The sequence below is a fragment of the Pristiophorus japonicus genome, chromosome 1, assembly GCF_044704955.1.
Source record: "Pristiophorus japonicus isolate sPriJap1 chromosome 1, sPriJap1.hap1, whole genome shotgun sequence".
Lineage (NCBI taxonomy): Eukaryota > Metazoa > Chordata > Chondrichthyes > Pristiophoridae > Pristiophorus > Pristiophorus japonicus.
Genome location: NC_091977.1, coordinates 122113659 through 122140190, shown reverse-complemented (window position 1 = coordinate 122140190; position 26532 = coordinate 122113659). Strand labels below are relative to the sequence as shown.

Here is a 26532-nt window from a genome sequence, read left to right as displayed (position 1 = left end):
ACACTGACAGAGGGCTCTTGGTGTTGCAGTTGGTGAGTAGAAATGTAATTTTTTATTTATTGATTGATTTTTTATTATTTTTTTTTATTTTTTTAGATTGATTTATTGATTTATTTATCATTTATTATTGATGATGTCTCTTTATTTGTAAAAGTGAAGTGTTTAATGCTTGTAAGCCTTCCCCCATCTCTCGTTCCCTACGCCTGATTTATAAGTGTAGGCAAGGTTTTTCTAAGCGTACAAAAATCTACACTTACTACATTCTCAGTTAGTTTGGAGTAATTTTTCGCTGCCTATACTTGCAAAACAGGCGTAAGTGAATGGACACGCCCCCTTTTGGAAAAAAATCTGTTCTACAATGAAACTGTTCTAACTCACTAGAACTGGAGCAAACTAAATGCCGAGAATTGCAATTTCTAAGATGCTCCATTCTAAACTAGTTGCTCCAAAAAAATAGGAGCAACTCAGGCCGAAACCCGACCCCAATGTTTCTATGGAGCAAGTATACATACATCTAATTCTTGCTATTAAAGCAGCAAGAAGAAGTACCTTTATGGACCCATCCTCTTCCCCATGTGGATTTGCAAATGTGAAATGCCCGACTATAATCTTACCTGGTAGTTTCAGTTTTGTGCAGCAGGTGTTACAGTGATGTTTTACAGTGAAGTTTCTGATTGCTTCTTCTCCAAGGTTTGCTGGTCCAAACACCATTTCCTGTGACCTAAATATCACAGAGTTAAATTGGGGAGGTGGGTGGGAGAGATGGAAATCAGACAAAGAAAAAACATTCGGGGGTTAAATTGGATAACTCACAAAAACCGGCGCAGGAGTCGTGATGTGCAATTAACAACCGCAGAGAGTTGTTGATGCCAGTTCATTGGATATATTCAAGAGGGAGTTAGATATGGCCCTTACAGCTAAAGCGATCAAGGGGTATGGAGAGAAAGCAGGAAAGGGGTACGGAGGTGAATGATCAGCCATGATCTTATTGAATGGTGGTGCAGGCTCGAAGGGCCGAATGGCCTACTCCTGCACCTATTTTCTATGTTTCTATGTTTCTAACCTGCACCAGTTGATTGAAATGAAGGCATGACACAAATTTTGTGCTGCCTATGCATTAGAATGATTTCTGTTTATTGGCTGCACACATCAGCAGGGGGTTTAATATCATGAGTGCCTAGCACTACTTAAAGCTAGCCTGCACCTCTTAAAGTGGAGGTGAATTGTGGCTGCTGGAGTTCTGAGATCATTGGGAATCATTGGGAATAGTGTGCTGTACAACAATCAACAATGACTGATTATGGGAGAGAGCAGTCACCAAGGTTTTTGGTCGCTGCACTGGAAGTCTTGGTTGAAGAGATGGAACGGAGGAGAGATGTCTTATATCCTCAGGGAGTAGGGGGCCCTCCAGGCACTTGCTCAGGAACCAGTAGCAAGAGATAGCAGAGGAGGTCAATGCCAAGAGTATAGCTCCAAGAACATGGATGCAGTGCAGAAAGAAGTTTAATGATCTCACACGCGTGGTCAAGGTCAGTGAATGCATCTTCAAATGCCATATCCAATCAACTGCACCACTAGCCTCAGCCACTGTTCAATTCAGCACACCCCCATCACTCACAATCTCTATCAATCAGGACTCATACCTAACATTTATATGCTTCACCTCGCCCTCACACACGTAGCACTGTTGCATTACACACTGGTTGAGGTCATGATGTGCCTGCTGCCGACAGTCGCTAGGTGCGTGCATGCAAATCCCTTCACAAATAAGGCATCCATTGCACTTCCTATCGGAAGTGTGTGCATGCATCGTGGATGCCATTTCAGTAGTATAAGAGGTCAATTGCTCCCCCTAGATCTGTGGACAATGATCAGAGAGATGCTTTACTACAACTGTTTTCTACAAATTTGTTTCGAGCTGCACCTGGTGATCCTCCAATAGCCTGCTGGACCAGCCCTGCATTTCGAACCATCTTCCAACTCACCAGAAACTAAAAATAAAAACCCTGAAATTCTGAGACGCTTCTCCCGGTCTCTCGCTATAATTTCAGTAGGAGATCAACGTAATCCCCAGAGAAATAATGCAAATGGCTGAAGTCTATGGTGATGCCGCCAGTGTCCTATCAAAGTTATGGCAAGAGATCAGGAGGGCTCTTATGGAACTTCAAAATGAAAATATCAACATGTCCTTTCACCTGTCCACATCCCATATGGAGTTGTCAATGTTAAATGTGTCCACGTCTGGGTACGTTTGTAATTGTCTGTGATGTCTGTAGTTGACGCTCTAATAGGGTTTTCAAAAATCCAAGACTTAGTCCTTGGTCACCTTTTTCAATCACAGTCTGTGACTGTGCAATTTCCCTATGGAAAAGCTTGGTTGGAGTTCCCACAGTCTTCTCCACATGTGCACAATGAAGTACACCTTTAACAACATTGGCCACTGCACTAATTCAAGCGCCATGAATGCCAATTCTTTGATCTGATTATAACTTATTCTACATCAGCAGAAGAAAACTCTCTGCATACACCTGAAATAAGGTGCAACTAAATTTAACATGGCTAGTGCTTTTTGCCCCATGTGTCCTGTTGATGACAGTGCAAGATTTGTGTGCTCTTCAACCTAATTTTGTGCTCCTTTAGGTATTTTCTGTAAGTTGACCGCTGCTCGGTGTCAGTGGGAGTCACATTGGTGTTTTGGTGACTGGTTTCGCCCACTTTCTGGCACATCTTTAGTCATTGGGGGCAGGAACTTGGATAAGCACGAAAAGCTGCAGCCCCATCCATGCCTGCTTCAGCTGCACATTCCTCAATGTATCCACTGACCTCTCCAGGAGCAGACATCTGAGCTGCGTTTCTTTCATTGTTTCATCTGTACTGTGTGATTTTAAATAGATTTTCCCATATTACTGCTTTGTGAAAGCTCAACCATTTTACACATAGGTCCTTCGCTGAGATTGGAAATCTTTCCCAAGACAAAACTGGAAGAAGGTGCTGAATCAAAACACACACGAATGTAACTTACGTTTTCTCTTCAGCTTTAATAACAGATGGATCTGTAAGATTTTCTCCAACACCTTGAGAAGAAAAAAAACATTGTTGATCATGTTTACCAAATATATGTTTAAAAGTAATAAAACTTTGGACTTTGTTAGTGCAGGAATCCCTGATAATACGCAACTGTGAAGAAAAGGCACCCTCACAGTAATTTCTACCTCATTGCATTTGAATAATGGGCCCAAATATTGCGGCCTCTCTGGGTGTGTACGAAGAGGCAAATGCCAGTTCTCGGCGTGTGATGTGCTTGTGCCGAGAACCGGCTTTTGTCCTCTGTCAAAATTCCTTTTGACAGATCGCACACATCCCCACAGGAAGGACATCCGCGGGGCAAAGATTGGGCTATTTGCCCAACTCTTGCCCAGCGAATGTCCTTCAAACTCTTCCGACTGGTAAAGGCAGAGGTATAGCCTACTTTTACCAGCATAAGAGTTTTAAATCAAGAAAAATTAAATTTAATCACTCATTTTTATATTAAAAACACTGTCCATTAAGGCAAGTTTAATTTTAACCCTAATAAAACACATTTTAAAAAATTTAAATGTTTTTTTTTCTAAAACATTTAATTACATTCAATTTTAATTAATTTTAACTATGTGATGTATTTTTTTATTTATTGTGTTGTGTTTCTTGTTTTTTGGGGGTATTCTCATTGATAGTAATGGGAGCTCATACAAATGGAGCTCCCATTATTATCAATGAGCATACTAGATGTTCATTGGTGGTCCAACCCACGTGATCCCAGAATACGAATACATACCTGGAAGATATGTTCCTGTACGCTGGACTGCAAATGAAGGCATCCAACTGGAATCCTACGTTCCTCCAAGACCACCAGGTATTTTCATAAAAGAATTTCGGGTTGGAGACGTTCACCCGAAGGTTGAATTAAATGGAGTCCCAGTGTCAATGGAGCTGGACACGGGCGCGAGCCAGTCCATTATGAGCAAAAAGACTTTCGAAAAATTGTGCTGCAGCAAGGTCTCAAGGCCAGTCTTGACTTCCATTCGCACGAAACTGAGAACTTACACAAAGGAACTGATTCCCAAAATCGGCAGTGCTACTGTAAAGGTCTCCTACGATGGAGCGGTGCACAAGCTACCACTCTGGGTGGGACCGGGTGATGGTCCCATGCTGCTCGCAGGAGCTGGCTTTGAAAGATATGTTGGAACTGGGACAACGTCCACTGATGACACTTCGTGTGCCCAGGTCTTAAACAAGTTCCCTTCACTGTTCAAGGAATCGGGAAGTGCCAAGGAGCAGATCCAAAGTGCAGATCCACACAATTCCAGGGGCGCGACCCATCCATCACAAGGCGAGAGCAGTACCATACATGATGACAAAAAGGGTAGAGATCGAGCTAGACTGGCTGCAAAGAGAGGGTATCATTTCGCCGATCAAATTCAACGCGTGGGCCAGTCCGATTATTCCAGTCCTCAAGGGAGACGGCAACGTCAGAATCTGTGGCGATTACAAAGTAACTATCAATCGTTTCTCCCTGCGGGATCAATACCCACTACCAAAGGCTAATGACCTTTTTGCTACGCTGGCGGGAGGAAAGACATTCACGAAGCTGGACTTGACCTCGGCCTACATGACACAGGAGCTGGAGGAATCATCGAAGGGCCTCACCTGCATCAACACGCACAAAGGTCTCTTCAATTATAACAGATGTCCATTTGGAATTCGATCAGCCGCAGCGATATTCCAGAGAAACATGGAAAGCTTCCTGAAGTCGGTCCCGCGCACGGTGGTCTTCCAGGACAACATCTCGGGACACAGTCGAGCATCTGCAGAACCTGGAGGAGGTTTTTAAATCGACTCAACTGTGTCGGGCTCAGGTTAAAATGCTCGAAGTGCGTTTTCCTGGCGCCTGAAGTGGAGTTCCTGGGGAGAAGAATTGCGGCGGACGGAATCAGACCCACCGATTCGAATACGGAGGCAATAGAGAACGCACCGAGGCCACAGAACGTGACGGAGCTGCAGTCGTTTCTAGGATTCCTGAACTATTTTGGTAACTTCTTACCGGGTCTCAGCACACTGTTTGAACCACTGCATGTCTTACTGTGTAAAGGTGACGAATGGGTATGGGGTAAAAGCCAATAAAGTTCCTTCGTAAAAGCTAGAAAATTGTTATGCTCAAACAAGTTGTTTGTGTTGTATGATCTATGTTAGCTTTTGGTACTAGCATGTGATGAGTCATCGTACAGCGTCGGGCATGTATTGCAACAAGCTAATGATTCTGGGAAATTGCAACCGGTTGCTTATGCATCCAGAAGTCTGTCTAAGGCTGAGAGAGCCTACAGCATGATTGAAAAAGAAGCGTTAGCGTATGTCTATGGGGTAAAGAAAATGCATCAATATCTGTTTCGGCTAAAATTTGAATTGGAAACTGACCATAAGCCACTAATATCTCTGTTTTCCGAGAGTAAGGGGATAAATACTAATGCATTGGCCCGCATCCAAAGATGGGCGCTCACGTTGTCTCCATACAACTACGCCATCCGCCACAGGCCAGGCACAGAAAACTGTGCCGATGCTCTCAGTAGTCTGCCATTACCCACCACGGGGGTGGAAATGGCGCAGCCCGCAGATTTAGTCATGGTTATGGAAGCATTCGGAAGTGAGCAATCACCCATCACAGCCTGACAGATTAGAACCTGGATGAGCCAGGACCCCTTACTGTCCCTAGTAAAAAATTGTGTGCTTCACGGGAGCTGGTCCAGTATCCCAGTGGAAATGCAGGAAGAGATAAAGCCGTACCAGCGACGCAAAGATGAAATGTCTATACAGGCAGATTGCCTTCTGTGGGGCAATCGGGTAGTGGTCCCCAAGAAGGGCAGAGACACCTTCCTCAATGACCTCCACAGTACCCACCCAGGCATCGTAATGATGAAAGCAATAGCCAGATCCCACGTGTGGTGGCCCAGTATCGATGCGGACTTAGAGTCCTGCATACATAAATGTAACATATGCTCGCAGTTAAGCAATGCATCCAGGGAGGCGCCACTAAGTTTATGGTCTTGGCCCTCCAAACCGTGGTCCAGGGTCCATGTCGACTATGCAGGCCCGTTTTTGGGTAAAATGTTCCTTGTGGTTGTAGATGCGTACTCCAAATGGATTGAATGTGAGATAATGTCGGCAAGCAAGTCCGCTGCCACTACTGAAAGCCTGCGGGCCACGTTTGCCACGCACGGACTACCTGATGTCCTTGTGAGTGACAACTGGCCATGTTTTACCAGTGCCAAATTCAAAGAGTTCATGACCCGTAACGGGATCAAATATGTTACATCTGCCACATTCAAACCAGCATCCAATGGTCAGGCAGAGAGAGCAGTGCAAACTATCAAGCAGGGCTTGAAGAGGGTAATGGAAGGCTCACTGCAGACTCGCCTATCCCGAGTGTTGCTTAGCTACTGCACGAGACCCCACTCACTCTCTGGGATTCCACCTGCTGAACTGCTCATGAAAAGGGTACTTAAGACAAGGCTCTCGTTAGTTCACCCTGATCAACATGAACAGGTAGAGAGAAGACGGCTTCAACAAAGTCCATATCACGATAGCGCAAATGTGTCACGTGAAATTGAAATCAATTATCCTGTATTTGTATTAAATTATGGACAAGGTCCCAAGTGGCTTCCCGTCACCATTGTGGCAAAGAGGGGAGCAGGGTGTTTCGGGTCAAACTCTCAAATAGACACATTCATCGGAAACACTTGGACCAAATCAAACTCAGATTCACGGACTACCCTGAGCAACCCACTTTGGACCCAACCTTCTTTGAGCCCCCAACATACACACCAGTGGCAACCGACACCGCGGTTGGCCACGAAGCAGAACCCATCACCCGCAGCAGCCCAGCAGGACTCACCGCACCAGGCAGCCCAGCAAGGCCAGCTGCACAGCAGCCCAGTGAGGGCACAACAATCGATTCACCAAAACCAGCATTTGCACCGAGACGATCAACCAGGGAAGGAAAGGCTCCAGATCCGACTCACCTTGCAAATAGTTACACTGTTGACTTTGCGGGGGCGGGGGGTGTTGTTGTATATGTAAGCTTGTATATACCTTGTACAGCCACCAGATGGCTCATCCCCTGGAGTCCCAAGGGATCCCACAATCCCTTGGGAGCACAGGTACTTAAGGAGGCCTCACAGGCTGGAGAGGCACTTTGGAGACCTGCAATAAAAGACTAAGGTCACACTTTACTTTGAGCTCACAGTATCCAGTCAGACTCTTCATTCAGACATAACACTACCCTCTGCAGAAGAGAGGTGTCCAACAAGCATGGCAGAATATAGCCGACAGGGAGAATGCTATCAGCAACACCCAGAGGACCTGGCTGAAAATTCAAAAGCAGGTGGCAGAGCTGAAGAAGGCTGACAAGGTTACCCAACACTCTCCCATACCAGTAGGTAACCCGAATATATATGCCACAAAGCATCTTCTTATAACATGTTCATCTTTCACTCCCATCCGAAGCATTCATGAGGTTGATTTACAGGTCTGTGCATGGATCAGGCAGGCAGCTGGTGCAGTGGGATTTCCAATTGGAAGATCCAAACAGCACCTCCAGGCTCTGTTAATTATAATAAAGACACCAGAATCACAGCCAAATCAGGATTGGTACTGGGAACTTGCTGGGGCAGGAGGAGGGAAAATCACTGCTGACAAATTTAAATGGTTGCGGCCAATTCAAAGGAAATTGCCACATTTAGGACAAAAATTCTAAATACATGTTTCAGCCTTTCCAAAAGTTTAGGGTACAAACTGTAGCATGAAGTGGGTGCATGAAGAGCTGCCCGGTTTGCTACTCCAGGGCACCCATGACAAAAGGCAATCCATGCCTGGCAGGAAGAGGCACACAGATTCAACACTACATGAACTATCCACAAGACCCTTCATTTCAATAGAAAGACTCAGAATCCTGGTGATAATGGCTGAGGATCAGAGCAAGGACCAGCATGGTTGATATGGAGTGCACCAATGTTAATTCTTACAAGGTCGTGGATAGGTTTACTCATCTGCAGCAAGCACATCCTGACATGCACAATATTTTTATGTCAAACATTAATATGGTTGCATCATAGATGTTAGGGGGAGATTTGACCATATCTGGTGCATAAATATACTACCCCTTCTCATCATTCTTGACCTCTCTATAGTATTTGGCATGGTTGACCACCCCATCCTCCTCCAACACCTCTCCTCCATTGTTCAGCTGCATGGAACGGTCCTCGCTTGGTTCCACTTTTACCTATCCAATCGTAGCCAGCGAATCTCCAACAATGGCTTCTTATTCCACCATTGCAACATTAGCCCTGGAATACCCGAAGGATCTATCCTTGGCCCCCTCCTATTCCATATATATATATACGCTGCCTCTCAACAACATCAGCTGAAGACATAGCATTAGGTTCCACATGTACGCTGATGTAACCCAGCTCTACCACTCCACCACCTCTCTTGACCACTCCACTGCTTCTGTGTTGTCAACTGTTTATTTGACATCCAGTCCTGGATGAGCTGCAATTTCCTCTATTGTCCACAAACTCTATTCCCTCACTACTGAATCCTACCCCCTCGTCAGCCAGTCTCAGTTTCTGGTCGGCACTGATCCCCAGGATCTTGTTGCTGAGGAACTCAGCAATGTGAGTGCAACTGAAGGTCAAAGGGAGATAGTTGGCCTTCTTTGTGTTGGAGATGGTCATTGCCTGCCACTTATTTCAGACCAAGCATGTATGTTGTCTCGGGTCCTGCTGAAGGCTGGCATGAGCTGCTTCATTATTGAAGGAGTTGTGAATGAAGCTGAATACTGTGGAATTAACAGCAAATGTCCCCACTCTTTGATGAAGCAGCATCTCCTTCTGGCCCCACAAGGAAAGGTAAAAAAAAAACTTCCATTTCTGGGCATCTTGTGGCCATGATCCACTGCACTGCTGAAACCCATCGCAGCTTCTCACTCAGGCCATTGAGTTAAAATTGCAGTCAGTTAATAACGACATCACTGGGATCCAACATCCACGTGCAAAAAAGTACCCTAGTGACTTTAGGCAAGTTTCCACATCGCCTGGTCAGTTGAGCAGATTAAAATTGCAATTGGTCAGCTCCAGAATGGGTTAGTAACTTAGTGCTCCTTACTCACTCCAGCAGGTGAAATGCAACAAGGCCTTAGGAGAAAGGGTCCAAACCAAAATATCGAAAAACACAAGCCATTGTGATTTTCAGCCCGAAGTCCACACACTAACCTTGCAAATCCAGCACAAGGAGTTCTCCTCGCGTGTACTCATACGACCAGTGGGAAAAAGCTAGCATGGTCTCTTCCAGAAAATTTGTTGGGATTAGCTCATCTCCATTGTTGTTGTTGTACTTTCTGAACTGGCCATTCATGTATTTCTCCATTGTCAGCCATTGATCGGCAGAATGGCAGTACACCAGAAAAACTTCCAAAAACCTTATAAAAGAAAAAAATTATATTTCTATTAAAGCAAAAGCCTGTGCCTTTTCTCAAGGGATCATTTAGAGGCTTCCTGAAGGTTGATAAATGCCCTTACTAGTGTGTTATTGAGTCATACAGACCTGGGAGACCCCAGATTCAGTGCCTATTTTTGCAAAGTTAGCTGATCTCAGATAGAGTGACAATAAGGTTCGAGTATGTGGCCTCAGCATCACTTGGCTAGGGAGGAGGAAAATAGGCCAGGATTCTCACTCCTTATCTCTATCGAAAGATCAATGCTGGAAAATGTATATACGTGGAAGTCAACTGAGCACAGTACGGGCTTAACTGTGATGGCCTTGAAGTTCACCATTAAGGCTTAAAGATAATGGTCACTTGGTTGAGGTTCCAAAGGGCTGCTGGTATCTATTAACTTATATCCTAGTATGTCAGCACCTTCACACAGGGCAAACTGAAAAGAAAACGGCCTATTTACAGAGAGATATCTAATTTTGTACTCATGATTACATTTTTGGTAAATTTATCAACAGCAGGAATTGATATAAAGAAGGTATTGATTTATGTTAGTTAAAGTTTATTTACAAATTTATGAAATGATATTCGTTATAGATAAACAGAATGCAAATTCCACTTCTGTTGACTAGACCTCTCTTTCAATAAATTAGAGCCTAGAAATTGGCCTCCATAGACCTCTGGGGGATGATAATGGGACACTAACCAAGTACTAACCAGGCACAGCGATAACATCAACTCCTGCCATATTCGGCGGGAGGTTTGTGGCGATATGGCGTGATCTCCTTCGCCCTGAAGATTGTGACATCATCGCCGTGTGCACCGCCCCAGTAGCACCCCGGACCCAAACTTTTTTTTCTTTTGCAGAGCCCACAGCGATGGCCCTTCCCTTTAAGGGAAGGAAGGAGCCTTTCAATGTGGCAGCACTCCACGACCCATTGTGCTGCACTGTCCAACTTACCGCCCTGCCTGCTGCCTTTTGTGCTCCAGGAAGGAAGTGGAGCGCCTGATTTAGCGCTCCACTTGCTTCCTGGAGCGCTAACCAAAACTTTTTTTAAGTAGAGAAAGATTAGTGCCTGGCGCTAATTTTTTCTACTTTTAAAAGTTAACACCCCAAATGGGGCGCTCCTGAATTTCTCCCCCTAGGTATCTTTAAACTGGCCCTTTAGCCCTATTCACAAGACTGTTTTAGTGTTCGACCAGAGAGGTTTAGTCAAAACCATTTGCCATGCCGGCAGTATTTATTCCTGATGACATTTTTCCAGAAGGATCTAAATGTTTCAACATTTTCCAACTCTTTGTTTCAGGAAGGTCAATCAGTAACAAACTACAAGAAACTTCAGGGCTTACAAACAAGTCTGTAACCTGCTTCAACCCTACAACCCTTTAATATATCTGCACTCCTCTTGTACATCCCCGATTTTCATCGCTCCATCATTGGCAGACGTGCTTTCAGCTGCCTAGGCCCTAAGCTCTGGAATTCCCTCCCTAAACCTCTCCGCCCCTCTCTCCTCCTTTAAGGCGCTTCTTAAAATCTACCTCTTTGACCAAGCTTTTAGTTACTAGCCCGAATATCACCTTATGTGGCTCAGTGTCAAATTTTGTTTCATAAAGTTCCTGTGAAGCACATTGGGACATTTTACTACATTAGAGGTGCTATATAAATGCAAGTTGTTGTTGTTGTTGAATTCTTTATTGATTTGCTGTTTTAAACTAATTACATGCATCTGTCAATCATACAAATACTTTCAGGTCAGAGGGAACAGACATGGCATTTCCTGTTCTGGAGCATGGATAGGTGATGCAATTTGTCATCATGAATATAATGCTCCAGATGTACCAAAAACATTCTATCAGAAAATGTATTGATAACTTCCCTAGTTTTTGATGCTGTGAATACAAAGATGCTCTTTCTAACTGAAAAGTATAGAACAGTATTTTAATGCCTAGCACAGCAATTTGTGAAAAAGTAATTACGAACCACTCTTGTCACTACATCACAAATTGGAAAATCTACAATTTAATAAGCACTATGTTAAAGCAGAAAATACTTTGAAATTCCCATTTAAAGCTTGTTTGGAATTATCCACAGGAATGCTATTTAAAGGCACATTGCTTTGTTCATTCTTTCTATTTAAGACAATCACCATTTTGTACCTGTAATTTTATAAATTAGTTGTTAATTCGGGCCAATAAGAGCTAATCTCCTTGTTACATGAGGAATTTCACCAAGTTCAGGTAGCAGTGGTTCTGTTGTGTTATGTGGAGCTCCTGCTGCTGGGAAATTCAGCTCAGTTTGTATTTTGGAGGCCGGGGATATTCTGCAAAACCAGCAGTGACACAAAAACAAGCAGAGCTCCCGGAGCTAGATGGGGGTGAATCCTCAGGCTTCAAACTCGGTAAAACCGGGGCAGGAGCACTCTGAAAATGGTGGGCAGTGACGGAACGTTCTGTTCTCGCTGTCACAATGGTTGCAGCAATGTTCCTCGGGGCCTACTGTGTGGTAGGAGTAGCCCCAAGTCAGACTGTTGGCCCATTTAAAATAAAGAAAGACTGGTATTTATATAGTGCCTTTCATGACCTCAGGAATACCCAAAGTGCTTTACAGCCAATGAAGTACTTTTGAAGTGTAGTCACTGCTGTAATGTAGGAAACACAGCAGCAATTTTCACACAGCAAGCTCCCATAAACAGCAATAAAATAAATGAGCAGATTATCTGTTTTTGGTGTTAGCCAGGATACCAGGAGAAACGCCCCTGTTCTTCTTCGAATAATGCCTTGGGATCTTTTACATCTGAAAGATAGTACGTTCGACAGTGCAGCACTCCCTCAGTGCAGCAATGGAATGTCAGCCTAGATTATGCCCTCAAGTCTCGGGAGTGGGACTTGAACTCACAACCTTATGATTACTGAGCCACAGCTGCTACCTAAATTTAAAATGCAGATAAGGGTCTTTTGATATATCTAATACTCCGATTGCCATTTCTGGACTGAACTTGCCAGGTGCTCAATGTCAATTCGGAGCGAGGGCTAGTGAATCCACTCAATGGTGTGATAATTTTGATACTGCACAGATATTTGTCCATATTTGTGTTAATTATCTGTTAAATCAAGCTTCTTACCTTGGAGTGTAAGGAATAGTTTGTGGCTTCACTTGATTGAAAGTGTAAATGAGTTTTTGTGCAGCCCTTTGCTGTTGAATTTCCTGAAAGAAACCAATGAGACAGATAATTATTGCTAGAGAAGAGACCAAAATGAATCTCTCTATGGATTATATAATATTTTAGCAATTTCTTTTGATTAATCTGTTCACGGAAATTGTTGAGGAAAATGTTCAAAAGATTTATTTATGTATAACAAAACTGTAAATATGTTTACAAAGAATGTGATTATCATTGTACTGCTCACAGAGTACAGAGGAAACTTACCCTTGTAAATTCGTCAGTTAATATTGGCCCGTAATTTGCAGTTGCAGCTGCTCCCGAAGTAAGCTTCGCACAAAGATCTTGCAATCTCTGTGATGCGAAGTTCGGGTTTTCCGACGCGTAATTGAAATCAACACAAGTTAATGGGGAATCCCTAACACGAGCTGCTGTGATGTCGACAAGCAGCCAATCAAAACACAGAAATTCTCACAGGTAGCAAACAAGGAGGTGGGTAAGTTCCTTTGGCCGCGTACTTGGTGGGGGCTAAGGCCCGCACGTTGCTCGGCGGTCCCCATGAGTTTTTGCCACCCGCTGCTGCTGGGGCTAGTCGGGTGGGAGTTTAGTCGCAGTTCTGACAGTGGCAGTGGCAGCTGCAGGCAGCAGGAGTCGCTGGGCGGGAGCGGGTGGCAGCAGCAGTGGGCGGTGGGTGCAGGCCTCTCGACTCAGCAAACATCGGAGGCCATGCACCGCACATGCACGAGATTTAGATTTTTTTGTAGTTTCTGTGGGCGATGACATAACTTTTCCCTGATTGGGGCTGATGGCACAGCTGTGCATGCGCATAAAAGCTCACTGCTCACTTGCACCTGCCAGTTGCAGAGGGGTCAGATTTGGAGAGAGAAAAACGAGATCATCATCAGCCATCCATCTAAGAAAGCTGTCATGAATCCAAAAAAAGCTTCCAAGAAGTCTAATGGAGGATGGCCCAGAGCTCCCTGGTTTACTGAGGAGGAGCTGGAGGAAATTGTATGTGAGGTAGAGCGCCAATATAAAGACCCTCACCCGGGATGGTTGTGGCAAGCCTGCACCACCCCAATATAGAATCATTTGGCGGGAAATTGTGGAGGCAGTGTCCTCAGTGGGCAACATTGTGTGGGATGGAGACCAATTCAGGAAACGATGGGACGATATTGTTGCGTCAGCAAGGGTAAGTAAACATATATTATTGCACTCCCGTACTACTCCAAAAGGTTCTGTGTCCATTGTGTGTGTGTGTGTTGCATATGCAAATGGGTAAAGGCTGCAACTTTTATTTCTGCAGAAGAAGAGCATCCAACGCATCAAAGCAGAGTGGTATGGGAGGGGGCTCACCAAAGGTCATCGAGGTGACTAGCCTAGAGGAGCGTGCCTTGGCTATGGTGGGTGACCACCACCATACCACCACACAGGGTGATGCAGATCCCGTGCTAGAGCATGGTAAGCATATCCAAATCTCCGGTCTGTGTCACACTCATGTCACGCAAGGTCATGTAATGTTATGTCAAATGCTTGTCACTGCACTGTGTGTCACCCATTAGCGGTGTGCTCATGTAGCGATTGAAGTCCTTGAAGTAAGAATGTGAAATGTGACGGTACATGTCAGCATGACCAACCCTTCCCCCCCCCCACCCCCCCCGCCCCTCTCACTATACACTTAAATGTGGTCCTCTACTTCCAGATGTTGATTCGGACAGCACCAATTAATGCAACCCATCCACCTCTGACACACAAAGGCAGTGTCAAACACCAATGCCTTCCACCTCAATGCCATCAGCAGCCCAATACACCAGCTCCTTCCTCTATCTCCCCCCCACCCCCTAGATCACCCATATCCACTGCATCCACCTCTGCCACCCAGAGTCACAAACACCAGATGGAAGAGGAGGGAGAAGGCCCAGTGTTTGTACCACTTGAGGTCGAGGAGTTGCAGGAGGAGGACTCCAGCCTCCTGACATGTGTGCCACCTGTTCGGCCAACATCGGTATTGGAGTCCGACTTTTTGGGGTTCGAATCGGACGACGCGGGAACAAGTGTTGGGAGGCGCAGAAGCCGGGCCGGAAAAGCCACCAAGCCGCAACCACCCACGATGATGCAACAAGCCGATGATAATGCAGCACAGGTGGCAGCAATCCAGGAAAGGGTCCAGTTGTCGAGGACGAGTGTCGAGATAGGTCGAGATCTGCTGCAGGCCATGGCTGGGATAGCTGCCAGCATCGCCACCTTTGCGGAGGAGCATTCTGCCAGTGCGGTAGAGCGAAACACCGAATCTGTAGAGGCCATGCGCCAATCAATGCTTTCGAGCCATTTTATGCAACCCTCCGATGACACACCAGCGAGGCCGACAGATCCTGAGGAGCCGGAGTTGCCAGCGGCTTCCATCTCACCCCTTACATTCTCTCCAAGCGAACACGGCAGCAGCGCTCCGGCTGCCCTCCTGCACAACATCATGGAGCAGAGGCAGTGAGGGGCATGGGTGCGTGTCGCCGTGGTGAAGCCGTGGAGCCACGAAGAGGACTATGGGCCTCACATCGACGGGGGGGGAAAGAGAGGTGGTGGTAGTTGATAGAGGGTTGGGTGTTGGTGCTGGTGATGTTGTTCAGTCTTCATTAAGTTGTTGCTATTGTTTCACATGGTTGACTGGTTTTGGAAATAATGTACACTTTTTGATTCACTTGTTTGCATGTTCTATCACTTGCCGTGCTGCACTATTCAATACAGACACATTGTTCTCTAACTCTTGGTCAGTGTTTAACTTTTATATCATCTGGGGTACGTGCTGAGAAACAGACAAATCTCCTTCAGGTGTACTGATCTCTGAGCAATGGCATCCACATATGTTGCGACTCTTTAATGGGTCCTGTCATCAGGCTCTCTCGAATGACAAGTAAGGATGACCAATGCAGGAAGGCTGCCACTGAATGATGGTTGCACAACTTGAAAGCCACACATTAACGCTTGTACTTCAGCCCACATTTTCTTAGGTGCAACATCGCCGAGCCCCAGCCCTGATATGACATGTTTTTCAGTGACATTGCAGTCCATTACATATATATTCCCGTATTCTATACCTGAGCTCATGTTGTTCTCAGGTCCACATCCTCTGACAGAACCTTACATGATTTCATTATTGCCTATATATGTTGACATAAGCTCATACCATCTGAACACTCACATTGTCTCAATAAATCTGTTGTGCCTGCAATGTTGTAAAAACCGTTATAGCACATCTCCATCAAGCCTGACTGTTTCTCGTAGCCCATTTCCGCTTCCTATACCACACCTGCCCTTCAACGGAGCACTTTTCATTTACATCTGTGAAATCTTTCTGTGCAGTTTAATTTCCATCTGTGAACTCATTCTGAGGGTGTGATAATGGTGCAGCATATGTACGTTACCTGGAATGTGCAGCACTGGAGCACTCTGCGCGACTGTACCTGCCGCCCGATTTACAGCCATCTCAGACCATTTTTTTCCTAGCAGTCCTTCTGGCGGGCGGGAACAGCATCTTAGAGGATCCTACACCATCAAAATCACATTTTTGGAGCCTCTAGCATGGACGGGCAGTAGGAAGTTGCGCCGGTGGTACTTCCCCGAAGAAACTCCTGCTGCACGGGACCTGGGCAGCAGATGGGTGGTACATGAGGAATTTTGCCAAAAATATTTTGGGGGGCTACCTCGGGGGCTGTGGGCGGTATTGGGTGGCTCAATGACCAAGTTCGGGCCCTTTGAATCTAACTTTTAAAAATGTTAGAGAGAGCAAAACAAAGATTGGGGCTATCACATGGGGAAAAGGCAAACCTAAAATAAAGATGAACAAACTTTAACAAAAATGTTACATTTTTTAAGTTCTTTGAAAAATTTTATTTTTATTAGAATGGATAAATTTGACACTCCACAAAATTAAAATGGGTTTTTCAGTGCTATAACCTTTGTTTAGCAGTTAATATGCTGTTAAAACCCCAGTGACTCCTAATCCTAAAGGGTCTAACTTTCAATGAAATATTTAACAGTGGTATTACTGCAGAAGATCCATTACAGACCCAATCCACATCCAGGCCGGGGTCAAACAGGGCTGCGTTATCGCTCCAACCCTCTTCTCAATCTTCCTCGCTGCCATACTCCACCTCACAGTCAACAAGCTCCCGGCTGGAGTGGAACTAAACTACAGAACCAGTGGGAAGCTGTTTAACCTACCACGCCTCCAGGCCAGGTCCAAGATCACACCAACCTCTGTTGTCGAGCTACAGTATGCAGATGACATCTGCGTTTGCACACATTCAGAGGCTGAACTCCAGAATATAGTCGACGTATTTACTGAGGCATACGAAAGCACGGGCCTCACGCAAAACATCCATAAGACAAAGGTCCTCCACCAGCCTGTCCTCGCTACACAGCACTGTCCCCAGTCATCAAAATCCACGGCGCGGCCCTCGACAACGTGGACCATTTCCCATACCTCGGGAGCCTCTGATCAACAAAAGCAGACATTGATGAGGAGATTGAACATTGTCTCCAGTGCGCCAGCGCAGCCTTCGGCCGCCTGAGGAAAAGAGTGTTCGAAGACTAGGCCCTCAAATCTACCACCAAGCTCATGGTCTACAGGGCTGTAGTAATACCCGCCCTCCTGTATGGCTCAGAGACATGGACCATGTACAGTAGACACCTCAAGTCGCTGGAGAAATACCATCAACGACGCCTTTGCAAGATCCTACAAATCCCCTGGGAGAACAGACGCACCAACATTAGCGTCCTTGACCAGGCCAACATCCCCAGCATTGAAGTGCTGACCACACTTGATCAGCTCCGCTGGGCACGCCACATTGGCTGCATGCCAGACACGAGACTCCCAAAGCAAGCGCTCTACACGGAACTACTTCATGACAAACGAGCCAAAGGTGGACAGAGAAAACATTACAAGGACACCCTCAAAGCTTCCCTGATAAAGTGCAGCATCCCTACCGACACCTGGGAGTCCCTGGCCAAAGATCACCCAGAGTGGAGGAAGTACATCCGGGAGGGCGCTGAGCACCTCAAGTCTCATCGATGAGTGCATGCAGAAAACAAGCGCAAGCAGCGGAAGGAACGCACGGCAAACCTGTTCCACCCTCCCTTACGCTCAACGACTATCTGTCCCACCTGTGGCAGGGACTGTGGCTCTCGTATTGGACTGTTCAGCCACCTAAGGACTCATTCTAAGAATGGAAGCAAGTCTTCCTCGATTCCGAGGGACTGCCTATGATAATGATGATGATGATACTGCAGAAGAGCCAAAGTTTTTGTCAGTTTCCACGACTTGACAGATTACACTGATCGTCAGCTCTGGGGGTGGTGGTGGGGAACAGTGCAACCCCTGTGGAGAGGCAGCAAATGATACACCTCAACGTCAGGATTTCCGATTTAGACTGCATATGCACTAAATCCTGAAGTTGCAGTCAGTTTCAACGGCGAAATGATAGTAAATTCCAGGCTATCATCATGACCAGATCCTAATCTTCATGGCCATTTCAATGACTTTCAAGATTGATTTAAATGTTACTTTTCAAAAGTAAAAGTCAAGTCATCATAGGCAGTCCCTCGAAATCGAGGAAGACTTGCTTCCACTCTAAAAGTGAGTTCTTAGGTGACCGAACAGTCCAATACGGGAATTACAGTCTCTGTCACAGTTGGGACAGACACTCGTTGAGGGAAAGGGTGGGTGGGGAGTCTGGTTTGTCGCACGGTCCTTCCGCTACCTGAGCTTGATTTCTGCATGCTCTCGGCGACGAGACTCGAGGTGCTCAGCGCCCTCCCGGATGCACTTCCTCCACTTAGGGCGGTCTTTGGCCAGGGACTCCCAAGTGTCGGGATGTTGCATTTTATCGAGGAGACTTTGAGGGTGTCCTTGAAATATTTCCTCTGCCCACCTGGGGCTCGTTTGCCGTGTAGGAGTTCCGAGTAGAATGCTTGCTTTGGGAGTCTTGTGTCAGGCATGTGAACAATGTGGCTTGCCCAACAGAGCTGGTCGAGTGTGGTCAGTGCTTCGATGCTTTCCAAGGACCTAAAAGTCAAGTAATTAATTGCTATCTGTAAAGCTCTACCAGCTCAAATGTTGCTATTACACATCGTGACAAAATTAAAAAAATGTTCACTAGTTTTAGATGGGTCTCTTAATTCACTTATACATATAAAAAGAGTTAAAAACTAATTGCAATCAAATAAATGATGTCCCTATCTAAATTGATACAATATTGTGTTTTATTTCCTTCAGTCACATGATTCAAACGGAAACATGTTGCGTTGGATTCTCCTCCAAGATCCCAAAATGGGTTGCAACAGCATAATAACATGAAATAGGAGCAGAAGTAGGTCATTTGGCCCCTCGAGCCTGCTCCGCCATTTAATAAGATCATGGCTGATCTTCTACATCAACTCCACCTTCCCGCACTATCCCCATATCCCTTGATTCCCTTAATATAAAAATATCTAGCAATCTCCGTCTTGAATATTCTCAACGACTGAGCATCCATAGCCCTCTGGGGTAGAGAATTCAAAGATTCACAACCCTCTGAGTGAAGAAATTTCTCATCTCAGTCCTAAATGGCCGACCCCCTATTCTGAGACTGTGAGCCCTACTTCTAGATTCTCCAGGCAGGGGAAACAGCCTCCCCGCATCTACCTTGTCAAGCCATCTAAGAATGTTATACATTTTAATGAGATCACCTCTCATTCTTCTAAACTCCAGAGAATATAGGCCCATTCTACTCAATCTCTCTTCATAGGACAACCCTCCCAACCCAGGAATCAATCTAGTGAATCTTTGTTGCAGCCACTCTAACACAACTATACACTTCCATAGGCAATGAGACCAAAAATATACAGTACTCCAAGTATGGCCTTGCCAAAGCCCTATGCAATTGCCGCAAGACTTCCTTATTCTTATACTTCAATCTCCTTGCAATAAAGGTCAACCTCATCTCCTCTGGACATCTTCCCTCTACAGCCACCAACCCCGCAGAGCCCGCGTCTACCTCCTTCCCAAGATCCACAAAAAGGACTGTCCCAGTAGACCCATCGTTTCCGCCTGTTCTTACCCCACAGAACTTATTTCTTCCTATCTCTTCCTATTTTTTCTCCCCTTGTCCACGCTCCTCCCACACCCACTGTCACTTTAACAGTTTCCAGTTTCCTGGCCCCAACTGTCTCCTTTTCACCGTGGATGTCCAATCCCTCTACACATCTATCCCCCCACCAGGATGGCCTGAGGGTGCTCTGCTTTTTCCTCGAGCAGAGGCCGAACCAGGCCCCATCCACCATGACCCTCCTCCGCCTGGATGAACTTGTTCTCACGTTGAACAACCCGCATGAGTCCTAGCTATGTCTGCCTTATCGTGGGATATGTGGAACATTCTTTGTTCCAGTCCTACTCGGGTCCCCTCCCTCACCTCTTTTTCCGGTACATTGATGACTGTATTGATGCCATTTCCTGCTCTCGTCCTGAACTAGAACATTTCAGTCACTTTGCATCCAATTTCCACCCTCCCCTCTGTTACATATGTGGACTTGTATTTACTCTGTACAGCCACCAGAGGGCTCTTCGCCTGGAGTCCCAAGGAATTCCATAATCCCTTGGAAGCACAGGTATTTAAGAAGGCTTCACAGGTTGGAGAGGCACTCTGGAGACCTGCAATAAAAGATTAAGATCACACTTTACTTTGAGCTCACAGTGTTCAGTCTGACTCTTTCTCCATACATAACAACTGGCGACGAGATACAGATAGCGAACCCAAAGATGCAGAGAACAGTGGGCATCCTGGAGAAATTTTCGGAGGGAGATGATTGGGAAACTTTTGTGGAGCGACTCAACTAATACTTCGTGGAACCCAACGAGTTAGATGGGGAAAGAGAGTGCTGCCAAACAAAGGGCGATCCTCCTCACCGTCTGTGGGGCACCAACGTATGGCCTCATGAATAATCTGCTCACTCCAGCGAAACCCACGGAGAAATCGTACGATGATTTGTGCATACTGGTCCAAGAGCATTTGAACCCGAAGGAAAGCATTCTGATGGCGAGGTACTGTTTCTACACCTACAAAAGGTCTGAAGGCCAGAAAGTGATGAGTTATGTCACTGAGCTAAGACGCCTTGCAGGACATTGCGAATTTGAAGGACATTTGGAGATGCTCAGAGACTTTTTCGTACTTGGCATTGGCCACGAAACCATACTTTGCAAACTTTTGACTTCAGGGACCCTAACCTTGAGTAAGGCCATAGCGATCGCCCAGGTGTTCATTGCCACCAGTGACAATACGAAGCAAATCTCTCAGCACACAAGTGCTGCTACAAGTACTGTGAACAAAGTGGTGTTTTCGAATCGTAACGTACAGGGCAGGTCACACATACCTGCAGCTGCATGCCCGCAGATGACTCAGAGTCCACCATCAAGGGTGATGAATGCAAGGCCATTAACACCTTGTTGGCGCTGCGGGGGTGATCATCGTTTCCATTCATGCCGATTCAAAGAGTACGTTTGCAAGGGCTGTGGAACAATGGGACACCTCCAATGAGTGTGCAGGTGAGCTGAAAAGCTTGTTAAACCTGCAAACCACCATGTTGCAGAGGAGGACAGGTCCATGGAGGATAACGACGAACCAGAGCCTCGGATCGAGGAGGCAGAGGTATACGGGGTGCACACATTAACCACGAATTGTCCCCCAATAATGCTGAATGTTCAACTAAATGGACTCCCAGTGTCAATGGAGCTGGACATGGGCGTGAGCCAGTCTATCATGGGCAAAAGAAACTTACGAAAGGTTGTGGTGAAACAAGGCCTCAAGGCCTGTCTTAAACCCAGTTCGCACGAAACTAAGAACTTACACAAAAGAACTGATTCCTGTAATCGGTAGTGCTACCGTAAAGGACTCATACCCTGGAGTGGTGCACAAGCCACCACTCTGGGTGGTACCGGGTGGTGGTCCCACTCTGCTCGGCAGGAGCTGGCTAGGAAAGATACGCTGGAACTGGGACAACGTCCGAGCGCTATCGCCCGCTGACGACACTTCCTGTGCCCAGGTCTTAAACAAATTTCCTTCGCTGTTCGAACCAGGCATCGGGAAATTTCAAGGAGCAAAAGTGCAGATCCACCTAATTCCGGAGGCACAAACCACAAGGCAAGAGCAGTACCGTACATGATGAGCGAAAGGGTAGAGATCGAGTTAGACCGGCAGAGAGGGCATCATTTCACCGATCGAATTCAACGAGTGGGCCAGTCCTATTGGCCCAGTCCTCAAGGGAGATGGCACCGTCAGAATCTGTAGCGATTACAAAGTAACTATCAATTGTTTCTCCTTGCAGGACCAATACCCACTACCAAAGGTCGACGACATCTTTGCAACGCTGGCAGGAGGAAAGACGTTCCCGAAGCTGGATCTGACTTCAGCCTACAAGACGTAGGAACTAGAGGAATCATCGAAAACCCTCACCTGCATCAACACGCACAAAGGTCTTTTTGGTTATAATAGATGCCCGTTTGGAATCTGATCGGCGACGGCGATATTCCAGAGAAACATGGAAAGTTTACTGAAGTCGGTCCCGCACACGGGTGGTCTTCCAGGACGGCATCTTGGTCACAGGTCGGAACACAGTCGAGCACCTGCAGAAGCTGAAGGAGGTTCTTAGTCGACTCAACCGCATGGGGCTCAGGTTAAAATGCTCGAAGTGCGTTTTCCTGGCGCCTGAAGTGGAGTTCTTGGGAAGGAGGATTGTGGCAGACGGCATCAGGCCCACCAACGCGAAGATGGAGGCAATCGAGATCGCACTGAGGCCACAGAACGTGACGTAGCTGCGGTCGTTTCTGGGACTCTTCAACTATTTTGGTAACTTCTTACCGGGTCTCAGCACACTGCTAGAACCACTACATGTCTTACTATGAAAAGGGGTCAAATGGGTTTGGGGCAAAAGCCAAGAAAATACCTTTGTAAAAGCGAGAAAATTGTTATGCTCAAACAAATTACTTGTGTTGTATGATCCATGTAAGTGTTTGGTACTAGCATGTGATGCATCGTCATATGGCGTCAGGTGTGTATTGCGACAAGCTAATGATTTCAGGAAACTGCAACCGGTTGCTTATGCATCCAGGAGTCTGTCTAAGGCTGAGAGAGCCTACAGCATGATTGAAAAAGAAGCATTAGCGTGTGTCTATGGGGTAAAGAAAATGCATCAATACCTGTTTGGGCTAAAATTCGAATTGGAAACTGACCATAAGCCACTTATATCCCTGTTTTCCGAGAGTAAAGGGATAAATACCAATGCATCGGCCCGCATCCAGAGATGGGTGCTCACGTTGTCCGCATATAACTATGCCATCTGCCACAGGCCAGGCACAGAAGACTGTGCCAATGCTCTCCATAGGCTGCCATTGCCCACCACGGGGGTGGAAATGGTGCAGCCCGCAGATCTAGCCATGATTATGGAAGCATTTGAGAGTGAACAATCACCCGTCACTGCCCGGCAGATCAAAACCTGGACAAGCCAAGACCCCTTATTATCTCTAGTCAAAAGCTGTGTGCTTCATGGGAGCTGGTCCAGTGTCCCAGTGGAAATGCAGGAAAAGTTAAAGCCGTTCCAGCGGCACAATGATGAAATGTCTATACAGACTGCCTTCTGTGGGGCAATCGAGTAGTGGTTCCCAAGAAGGGTAGAGAAATCTTCATCAATGACCTCCACTGTACCCACCCAGGCATCGTAATGATGAAAGCGAAAGCCAGATCCTACATGTGGTGGCCCGGTATCGATGCGGACTTGGGAGTCCTGCATTCACAGATGTAATACATGCTCGCAGTTAAGCAATGTACCCAGGGAGGCACCGCTAGGTTTATGGTCTTGGTCCTCCAAACCGTGGTCTAGGGCACACATCGACTATGCAGGCCCATTCTTGGGTAAAATGTTCCTTGTGGTTGTAGACGCGTATTCCAAGTGGATTGAATGTGAGATAATGTCGGCTAGCACATCCGCTGCCACTACTGAAAGCCTGCAGGCCATGTTTGCCACTCACAGCTTACCCGATGTCCTGTTGAGCGACAACGGGCCATGTTTTACCAGGGCTGAGTTCAAAGAATTCATGACCCGTAACGGGATCAAACATGTCACATCAGCCCCGTTTAAACCAGAGGGAGCAGTGCAAACCATCAAGCAATGCTTGAAGAGGGTAACTGAAGGCTCGCTGCAGACTCGCCTATCCCGAATCCTGTTTAACTATCGCACGAGACCCCATTCACTCACTGGGATCCCACCTGCTGAACTGCTCATGAAAAGAGCACTTAAGACAAGGCTCTCATTAGTTCACCCTGATCTATATGAACAGGTAGAGAGCAGGCGGCTTCAACAAAGTGCATACCATGATAGCGCAAATGTGTCACGCGAGATTGAAATCAATGATCCTGTATTTTTATTAAACTATGGATAAGGTCCCAAGTGGCTTCCCGGCACTGTCAAAGAGGGGAGCAGGGTGTTTCAGGTCAATCTTTCAAATGGACTCACCTGCAGAAAACACTTGGACCAAATCAAATTCAGATTCACAGACTATCCTGAGCAACCCAGCTTGGACCCTACCTTTTTTGATCCCCCAACATACACACCAGTGGCAACCGACACCACGGTTGACCACGAAGCTGAACCCATCATCCACAGCAGCCCAGCAGGGCCCAACACACCAGGCAGCCCAGCAAGGCCAGCTGCACAGCAGCCCAGCCAGGGCCCAACAAATGATTCAACAACACCAGCTTTCACACCGAGATGATCAACCAGGGCAAGAAGGGCCCCAGATCGACTCGCATTGTAAATAGTTACACTATTGACTTCGGGGGGGGGAAGTGTTGTTATATATGTTGGCTTGTATTTACGCTGTACAGCCACCAGAGGGCTCTTCCCCTGGAGTCCCAAGGGATCCCATAATCCCTTGGGAGCACAGGTCTTTAAGGAGGCTTCACAGGTTGGAGAGGCACTCTGGAGACCTGCAATAACAGACTAAGGTCACACTTTATTTTGAGCTCACAGTGTTCAGTCTGACTCTTTCTCCATACACAACACCCTCACCTTCAAAATGTCCATCTCCGACTCTTCCCTTCCCTTCCTCGACTTCTCTGTCTCCATTTCTGGGGATAGGCTATCGACCAGTATCCACTATAAGCCCACTGACTCCCACAGCTACCTGGACTACACTTCCTCCCACCCTGCATCCTGTAAGAACTCCATTCCATTCTCCCAGTTTCTCCATCTCCGTCGCATCTGTTCTGACGATGCGACCTTTCACAGTAGTGCCTCTGCCATGTCTTCCTTTTTCCTCAATCGAGGATTCCCCTCCGGCCAGGTTAACATGGTACTCGACCATGTTCGTTCTATTTCCCGCACCTCTACTCTTACCCCTTCCCCTCCCTCTCAGAATCACGATGGGGTTCCCCATGTCCTCACCCTTCACCTCACCAGCCTCCACATTCAATGGATCATCCTCTGCCATTTCCGCCACCTGCAGCGTGATCTCACCACCAATCACATCTTTCCCTCCCCTCTCAGCATTCCGAAGGGACCGCTCCCTCTGCGACACCCTGGTCCATTCCGCAGTCACCCCCAGCACCCTCTCCCCTTCCCACGGCACCTTCCCGTGCAAGTGCAGGAGATGCAACACCTGCCCTTTTACCTCCTCCCTTCCCACTATCCAGGGCCCCAAATACTCCTTCCAGGTGGTACAGCGATTTAGTTGTACTTTCAATGTAGTATACTGTATTCGCTGCTCATGATGTGGCCTCCTCTACATTGGGGAAACCAAACGCAGATTGGGTGACCACCTTGCGGAACACCTCCGTTCAGTCTGTAAGCGTGACCCCGAGCTTCCGGTTCTCCGCCATCTCCGTCCTTAGCATCCTACACTGTTACAATAAAGCTCAATGCAAGCTCGAGGAACAACACTTCATCTTTTGTTTAGGCACTTTTTAGCCTTCAGGGCTCTGCCCCCCCCGGGCCAACCGCCCAACCTTCTGTTTTTTCTTTTTGTCTGCAATGGCAGCTGCTCATTATTCTGTCATTCACACCCTATCTAGACTAACATTTTTCTAACTTCTGCCATTACCATTTCAATTCGGCCCATCGTCACTTTTGTCTCTCGAATCTCTCCTGCCTTCCACCCTATCACAGATCTTCCCTTTGTTCTTTCTTCCTCTCCCCCTTTCAGTGTTCCTTAAGAATCTGTTTTTTTTTAAACTTTCACCAGTTCTGACAAAGGGTCATTGACCTGAAACGTTAACTCTGTTTTTCTTTCCACAAATGCTGCCTGACCTGTTGAGATTTCCAGAATTTTCTGGGTTTTTTCAGGTTCCAGGATCTGCAGTATTTTGCTTTTGTGCTAACATACCATTTGCCTTCCTAATTGCTTGCAGAACCTGCATATTAACATTCTGTGAATTGTGTACAGTAACACCCAAATCCCTTTGAATACCAATATTTCCTAGTCTCTCACCTTTTTAAAAAATATTCTGCTTTTATATTCTTCCTACCAAAAATGATAACTTCACATTTCCCCACATTATACTCCATCTTCCACCCTCTTGCCCAATCACCTAACCACACTGTATCCCTTTGCAGCCTCTTTGTGTCGACTTCACAGTTTACTTTCCCACCAGTTTTGTATCATCAGCAAACTTGGAGAATGAGGTAAAATCTGGCAGTGAAATCTACCACTGCCTCACTGCCCAACTTGGATTTCCTCCCTCACCCCTGCTGAGACTGCCACACACCACTCTCCCACCCACTGCATGGAAATGGTGGTGGGGCAATGCTTGGGTCTCCAGTGGATTT

At 46.5% G+C, this 26532-nt stretch overlaps 1 protein-coding gene across 1 annotated transcript in view; it reads right to left on the bottom strand.

Annotated features, from left to right (window-relative positions):
- Positions 1-431: 431 nt before the first annotated feature.
- trpm6 (transient receptor potential cation channel, subfamily M, member 6) overlaps positions 432-26532 on the bottom strand; it is a 238131-nt gene continuing 212030 nt past the window's right edge. Inside the window, exons 36-40 of the mRNA XM_070867525.1 lie at positions 12646-12728; positions 9303-9508; positions 3023-3074; positions 615-721; positions 432-436 (exon numbers count right to left, since the gene is read on the bottom strand). Coding sequence (XP_070723626.1) covers positions 432-436; positions 615-721; positions 3023-3074; positions 9303-9508; positions 12646-12728 — 453 coding nt within the window. The remainder of the gene's footprint in view (positions 437-614; positions 722-3022; positions 3075-9302; positions 9509-12645; positions 12729-26532) is intronic.